General features: G+C 40.7%; 1 protein-coding gene across 1 annotated transcript; it reads right to left on the bottom strand.

Annotated features, from left to right (window-relative positions):
- Positions 1–844: 844 nt before the first annotated feature.
- On the bottom strand, positions 845–2,764 carry LOC115797229 (tripartite motif-containing protein 16-like). Its single transcript, XM_030753752.1, has one exon. The coding sequence runs from the start codon at positions 2,762–2,764 to the stop codon at positions 1,103–1,105; it is 1,662 nt and encodes a 553-aa protein (XP_030609612.1). The 3' UTR covers positions 845–1,102.
- Between the last annotated feature and the right edge of the window lie 5,558 nt (positions 2,765–8,322).

Genomic DNA, 8,322 nt, shown 5'->3' with positions numbered 1-8,322 from the left:
GCAATGAAAACGTTTCCTTTGAATGACTCATAAACATCACTCACAGTCAAAGCAGTCTGAACAACGGAAATGAGTGAAGCGCTGCTCCACAGCCGGCAGCTTCCTTCTGTCAGGAGGTTTTTATCTTCACTTTCATTGTGTGCAGGCAGGACGCACTGAAGTCATGACAAAGATTGTGTTTTTTTTTTTTATTGTGTTGTTATTGTTGTTTGTTTATTTTTTAAAGCAGATGTCTGTATTAAATAATGGATAAACCCTCTGAGTTAAAGTTTAAAGTCACATGTTGGTTGTTTGATTTAAGATCTACTGTTGTGGTCAACTGACAAATAAAAAAAAATAAATAAATAAAATGTTGAAAAATTGCCCAAATATTTATGGATCCGACTGTGTGAACCTTCAGCAGACTGGAGCGGATGAATGGGTCATCCAGTTCGTTCAGCTGTTAAACTCTGGCTCCATGTGAAAAAGTGATTGTTCCCCCCTTTTAAAATAATGAATAAACAATGATTAACCACAATCTTTGGAAAGCTGAGAAACAAAGTCACATCTATGAGTCTGGAAAGGGTTACAAAGCCTTTTCCTGAGGCTTTGGGACAGCGAGAGCCGAGAAAACTTGGAGCAGTTGTGAACCTTCCCAGGCCCACCAGAGTTATACACACAGTAAGTATTAAATTGTTTAATTTTAATAGTTCAAATCGAAACACAAACACATTCAGTTTGCTATCATATATGAAACAGAAAAACAACAAATCCTAACATTTCATAAGCTGAAAACATCTTTGCAAATCACAAAAACAATAAAACTGGCAGCACATTTTGCTTCTTTCCTTTAAAATCTGCACTTAGTACTCTCTGGATTTAGTCTACCTTCTGACGGGTTTTTTGGTTCTGAAAGTTGGACCATAACTTTAGAAAAACGGTCTGATAAATGGAAGTTACACTGAGTCACAGGCTAAAGAGCCACCTGATTCCTCCACTTTCACAGTCACTGAGACGTCTGCTGAGCTTATAATTGTGTTTTATTCCTTTATAAACTCCTCTAAGTTGTAAAGACTCCTTCAGATTACAACAGAAGGACACAGATCATCATGAACCGGCCCCTCTACGTCTGTCTGACTTTACTGAACTGAGCAGTGACTCCAAATCCTAAAAGGCTCAGTCCAGCATGGAGCGGCTCAGTGAATGTGGTCTGGACTCTGTGGAGGAGAGTCATGGTCTCAGAGATGCTGTAGAAGGACAGAATACCTGCTCTGTGGTCCAGGTACACGCCGACTCTGGAGGACCGAGGACCTGAGAGGACAGTTTGGACTCTGTTGTCCATGAATGTGCAGCTGTTTGTGTCACAGTATAAAGCCCAGGATTTGTCATTGTATCCAAACGCACATTCAATTGGGCACACAGCTCTGCTGATATTCTTGTATGCGACTGCTACACAAACCCTCCCTCCCCACTCCACCTCCCAGTAACACCGTCCAGTCAGACTCTCTCTGCTCAGGACCTGCCTGCATGAAGCAAATCTGTCCGGGTGACGAGCGTAAGGCTTGTTTCGCTTTATTAATGTTGCTTTCTTGTTCCCCTCTGAGAGGAACAGATGAGTGTAAGCTGTATTTGGATCCAGGGTGATTTCCTGTGAATGCTTTAAGAATCCAGCTCTGGTCTTTGGTTCTGTTTGGGACAGTAGAACGTCCACTTCAGTGACCGTCAGTGAGATGTTTGTCCATTTGTCTCTCAGGATGTCCTGTAGTTTCTCTCTGAGCTCTGACACAGCTGCTGTCACATCCTCAAAGTACCTCACAGGGCCAATATTGATGCTGGATGAGTGTGTAGACTCACACAGTGCTGACAGTGAGGGGTAGTTGTGTAGAAACAGGTTGTGATCCTCTGTGTGTGAGAGCTGCTCCAGCTCGGCGTCTTTCCTCTTCAGCTCAGCGATCTCCTGCTCCAGCTTCTCCTGAAGCTCTTTGACTCGACTCACTTCAGCTTCCTGCTGGGATCTGACCTGCTGCTTCACATCAGAGCTTCTTTTCTGGATCAGACGGATCAGCTCATTGAACATCTTCTCACTGTCCTCCACTGCTTTATCAGCAGAGCCATTGATGGCCTCCACCTCCTGCTGAAGCAGCTTCACATCTTTCTCTCGGTCCTGGATTCTCTGCTGGATGTTTAGTCGTCTCGCCTCGAGCTCCTTCTGCTTCTCAGTCCTTTTTGCTGCAGCTGGGACTGTTTCATGATCTTTATGTTCATCCATTGTGCAGAGATAACAGATATTCTGCTGATCAGTACGACAGAACAGCTTCATCGCCTCATTGTGACAAGAGCAGATGTCACAATTTAGGGACAAAGTGTCTTGGAGCTCCTTTGAGGTGGAAACCAGCTTGTGTTTCTTTAATCGAGCTATGGTATAGTGACGCTGGAGGTGTTTCTCACAGTAAGAGTCCTGACAGACCAAACAGGACTTGATGGCTTTCAGCTTCCTCTCACTGCAGATGTCACAGGCCACATCTTCAGGACCAGCGTAGCAGAGATCATCTGGAGAAGCTTGGAGTCCAGTCTTCTTCAGCTCCTCCTCCACTAAAACTGCTGATGTCGTCCTGCACTGAGGGCAGCTGTGGATTCCCTTCTTGTCCTCTTCATCCCAGTAGGTTTTAATGCAGTTCATGCAGTAGCTGTGCCCACAGGGGATAGACACTGGATTCTTCAGTAGATCCAGACAGATGGAACAAGAGAAATTCACTGAATCCAGCTGACTTCCTTGCTCTGCCATTTTACTCTTTCAACTGCAGTGAAAGACTCAACAGTTTCTTCCTCCAAAGAAAACAAGTCACACTTGAAGCCAAGCCCTCTTATTTTTTTCATTTCACACAGACAAGCTGATTTGTAGCAGCTGGGCTTGTCTACTCCCTCACTTTGCATCTTGGTGATTACATCAGCCGCTAAGCTGACAGATCAGCAAAAGGGGAGGAACCAGGAAATAAAACTAGAACTAGAAGCTGTTTCTGAGAAACAGGAGGCACTGAGGTGGCTGTTTACTTTGAGGAAATCGAGCACTATGCACCAGTAAATCTTCCTTTAAGTGCTTGGATTGCAAGTTTTTCTGTGATCTACACATTTGTGGTTTTTCAATTAACAGAATAACCTCTTTAAACTGTGTGAATAGCTCTCTCTCTCTCTCTCTGTCTGTCTCCAAGAATCAATGTGAGTATATGTGGGCCCACCCACCTCAAATAGCCATTGATATGTTTGCACCTTGTTTCTTGAACCCACTAATTGTCGTCGACATTCAGCAGAAAACATTGTACACTAACATTTCAGTCCCACATTATTGTAGCTCATAACTCTGAGAGCTGCATTTGAATGAACCAGATCCAGGTTTTGTTTAATTACCAATTTGTTTCAGGTGGAAATGAACTGCAGGTTGTCTGAAATTACAGTATGTTTAGTTTTAAATACCAAAAACCAAACGCAACAGCAGAGCTGCACCCAGACAAGATGTTGCATGTACTAGTTATATTTCCAATGATGCCTCAGGTGTAATAGCAATGAAAACATTTCCTTTAAATGACTCATAAACATCACTCACAGTCAAAGCAGTCTGAACAACAGAAATGAGTAAAGAGCTCCTCCACAGCCGGCAGCTTCCTTCTGTCAGGAGGTTTTTGTGTGCACTGAAGACATGATTTTTGTTGGGATTATGAAATTAAAAGGTTAGAAATGGAGGCAGTTTTTTTTTTTTTAATTGTTGTTGTTGTTTGCTTGTTTTTTAAATGTCTGTAAATAATAATTGGTTAAGCCTCTAGAATTAAAGCTGAAAGTCTGAAATCTATTCACATATTGGTTGTCTGATTTAAGATCCACTGTGGCGGACAAAAAAAAAGACAAAAACAAAAAACAAAACAAAAACTTTGCATCTTGGTGATGACATCAGCCACAAAGCTGACAGATCAGTGAAAGGGGAGGAACCAGGAAATAAACTTTACTGGCAGAACTAGAAGCTGTTTCTGAGAAACGGGAGGCGCTGCGGTGGCTGTTTACTTTGAGGAAATCGAGCAGTATGCACCTTCATTTCTTTACTTTTCCTTTCTCTCTGCAAGAATCAATGCGAGCATGTGTGGGTTTCTTTCAGGGGCGTATGGTGCACTGGGTTCCTGTTTGTTGTTGGTCACCCACAGTATAAAGCTCCTGTCCTGTCTTACCCAGTGTGGTTCAGCCACAATATTTCTCTGCTTGTCTAGTTAACCATCGGCTTGTGTTAACCTTCTGTCATAAGATAAGATACGAAATCCCTTTATTAGTCCCACGATGGGTAAATTCAGTGTAACAGCAGCAAAGATATTGTACAGAGGATAGAAAGTAACTAGGATACAATCAAGTCAAAAATTAAAATAAAAAATAAAAACATAAAAAAGTATCAGAGATAAAGTAGAAAGTAGAATATAAAAAAATCTGTAAAAACAATATGTACATAATGAAGGACAGAACATACTATATGAAGATTATATTAGAAAATGACTTCTTATATTGCACCTGTTTATTGCACTAAATAAACCTATTTGAAATGAGGTATATTGTACAGTGCTAGTAATACTGAACACAGCAGAGCACTTCTATGTCTGGCAGAGAGGTGCTGAAACACAAACTGGTGTTTGGTATGAAGCTGACTGTTAAATAAAAATTATGCAAACATAAAATAACACTGTTGACATTTTTGGGACTGTAATAACTTTACTTTAACTTTGTTTTTCTTTTGTTTTCAAATATTATTTATTGATTTACTTGTATTCATTATATTTTAGTTTAAAATCAGGCTGTTGATGAAGCAGTCGTATGCAAGACTGTATATTTTTATGCATTTGCAGCCCTGGTCTCAGAGCTTCGGCCTCTAATTGTGCCATAATGGCTTCTTTTAAGCTCTGTGATCTTTGTCTGCATCACCTTTCCTGCTCTTTGTGTCTCATCACTCTGCTCTCTCCTCCCGTCCTCTCTCTCAGCATGCACCAGTCAAACTCTATCCAGATCTCTCATTCTTGATGTGATGAGTGGGTGCTCAACACGTTATCAGCTTTGATTCATAAGAAAGAGATGCAGGTCAAGCAGCATTTATTATTTCCCTCTGATTCCCTCTGATTCATTTCGCATAAATGATCCTGTGTAGTGCCTTCAAATGTGCACTTAGATTTTATTGATCACAATAAGCAGAGAACGTAACACAGTACATTAATCTCTGAATATGATCTTTTTTAGGCATGCTATGAATACACATCATTATTTTTGAACAGCATAAATGGGGGAATCACACAAAATGTACTCAAATGAAGGATTGAGTTTGTTCTCCTAAAATAGAGTACACACATTTTTCCTATGTGATGGAGGAATGAACACTATAAATAATAATCATGTCAATAGTGTTACATTCTTGATTTTACATGGACATAATAACCTGAAATTGATTATTATGATTCATGAGAGTTTCAGAGAGACAGACCCAGAGCTGACCCCTGTAACCATGGTTACTCGCTCAAGTACCAGTGTGTGTGCCATCTAAGAGTCGATGAAAGCGGCCGTGCTGCTGTTCAGGCCTGAGTAACATGCATGGGCTCATGTTTACAGCATGGTAGGTTTGTGGCTGCTTCCCACTGTTATTAATAACAGTTAATAATAGCTGTCATAAGCAGGTAGGTGTCACCATACAATATTAACATTATGCTAACACAAGCAGCATGCTGTGCAATCCAGGATGAAACATGAAAGCTTGAAAACTTTAATTCTGCAGGATTTTTGTATTTGTCACGGCCGGGTGCTGCAGGCAGGGCAGAGAGGACCTCAAAGCAGGACGCGGGGCAAGAGCTGAACTACACAAAACTTTATTTAAACAAATAAACGCAAGGGACTAAACTGGACAGGCCAGTTACACGAAAAGACTAGAAAACTCGAAAATACAAAACACTCAGCACAAACGTTAACTTAAACGTATAAAGACGTAGGACCCGACAAAGACAAGAGCAGGCAATAAATACACAAGGGTTAATGAGAGGAGTGAGCACAGGTGGGAAAACAGCTGACCCTGATTACGCAGAAGAGACAGGGGAAGCAAAACTAAATACAACACACAAGGAACACGACACCATCAAAATAAAACAGGAAGTGCAACTAAACACAAAACACCCAAACCTAACACAAGAAACCCAGAAAAACATACAACTAACAGAAAACCTAACCATAACAAACTGAGGATCTAAATAATAAACACCCACCAGCAAAAATTATAACAAAATGGAACTACACAAAAAAGAACTCAAGAATCTGGGCCACCGACCCACAACCATGACAGTATTGTTATGCGCTCTAACTTTAACTGCAGTTATCAAGCAGGTACAACGTGCTCACATCAAACTTTCACTGTGTTTGAATCAGTGCTGCAGTTTCACAGTTCAGACGGAAGTTTAGTTAACATCCGTTATCTCGTCAGAGCAGACAGACATCATTAGTGTGTAAGTCTTTAAAAGCCTGTAGAGTCTCAGACGCATACTTATGGGTAATACCTAAGTGTATTTTTAAATGTACTTTCATTTTAAATGTATTTTTGCCAGATGGAGTGTGCATGCAAAGCATGAGTAATATGTAATATTGTGTGTTTTGATTGTTACTCCTGTTTTAAATGCCATTACGTTGAAAGTATGTACCCAGCAATCAGATCAAAGATAGAAATGATATGATGAAAATTAAGAATTCATCTTATCTAAATGTCCTAAAGCTCATTTAAGTCAGGTCCACTGTACTCCAAAGATCTGTTCCTTGCATCTGCACTAATATAAACATGGTGCTATGACTCCATTCTACAGAAATCACAAAAAGTTCCTTTATGTTTTTTTTTTTTTATGTTGTGTTGGACGCCAACATTTTAATTCTTCAGGAAAAATCAACTTTTCTCTGTTTTGTTCACCTCTCCGTTCTCCTTTCCTTAATTACAATCATCTGTTAATGCGCTGAGCTCACTAACCATCAGCATCATGAACGTTATAGCTGAACAGCAGCATGGTGATGCAGTGTTAGCAGTTGCTGCCTCACAGCTAAAGGGTTCTGGGTTCAAATCCAATTCTGGTGGGGTTTGCATGTTCTTGTATGTTCTTCCTGTAACTGTATGGGTTCTCTCCGGGTACCCCGGCTTCCCCCTACTGTCCAGAGACATGCAGTGAGTGGTTAATTGGTGATTTGAAGTTCCACTTAAGCGTGAATGGTTGTCTGTCTGCCTGCATCAGCCATACGACAGACTGGCAACCTGTCCACGGTGTACCCTGCCTCTCGCCCTGTGGTAGCTGGGGTAGGTTCCAGCCACTGCGTGACCCTGAAATGGACAAGCTGAGCTGATGAAGGCCGGTGCTGCACGTTTGTTTTTGGAGAGGGTGAATCTGCGTATGTGAGCAGCTCCTTTACAGGTCTGGAAGTTGAAGAGAGAGAGAGAGAGAGAGAGAGAGATGAAGTCCAAACTAAAGACTCCTTCAATTTGATAATTTAAATGTTTATGTTTTATCCACTGTTAATAAATGTCAGCAACAAAATAGATTAAAAAAAAAAAACTGCTGCACAACATGTGTCACCTAACACATGCTTCACTTACACTGCAGTCACACTAGCAATTCCTGATTGAACATTCATATTGTCTTCCACAAACCTGGGTGAATTTTTGGACAGCCTCTATCACAAATGTTTGTTTGGCTCAAACAAATGTTTGTGGTTGTGGTCTCTTAAACTCAATGTGACTCAAATGAACAACAGCAAAACTTACTTAGTACAAATGCCCTTACTTAAGTACATAAAGGGCAAGAAACATGAATCCTTATTTAAAACATTAGGCCTTAAAAATGCCTTATTAGGTGGTTGAAAACTGTTATGAGTGCACCACCATGTGGTCAATTGTAAAACTGCAACACAATAAAACTTGTTGCATCCTGTAAAAACACATTTCCAGCTTCAACAGCCGTCAGCCAATCAGCAAGAGGTGGCACATTCCAGTGAGCAAAGCTTTCTGCACGTGTGTGTGTGTGGGTGTGTGTGATGTTGATAGGTTCAGATCATTTTATAAAACATGGAACAAAGCACGCAACTCTTATTTTCACTTGCAGAAAGGGGAAACCGTCCTCCGAACAAGGAGGAAAAGATCTCCGAGGGGCTGTTTTATTTCACTCGCTCACATGATTAAATCACATATGTTTACACGTGTATGTGTGTGTGTGTGTGTCCATCAAGATAAAAGGGACAACAATATAACATAGAAAATAAATGATCAACTTATAAAAACAGAAGCTATGATAATTAATAGGAACC

This window comes from Archocentrus centrarchus, chromosome 18 (assembly GCF_007364275.1).
Source record: "Archocentrus centrarchus isolate MPI-CPG fArcCen1 chromosome 18, fArcCen1, whole genome shotgun sequence".
In the NCBI taxonomy this organism is placed as follows: Eukaryota; Metazoa; Chordata; class Actinopteri; order Cichliformes; family Cichlidae; genus Archocentrus; species Archocentrus centrarchus.
Note: the sequence above shows the minus strand (reverse complement) of the source record. Positions and strands in the feature narration are given on the sequence as shown.

Bases quoted from the DNA above. Each gene is read 5' to 3' on its own strand.
- LOC115797229 (XM_030753752.1), bottom strand. From the start codon at position 2,764: ATGGCAGAGCAAGGAAGTCAGCTGGATTCAGTGAATTTCTCTTGTTCC.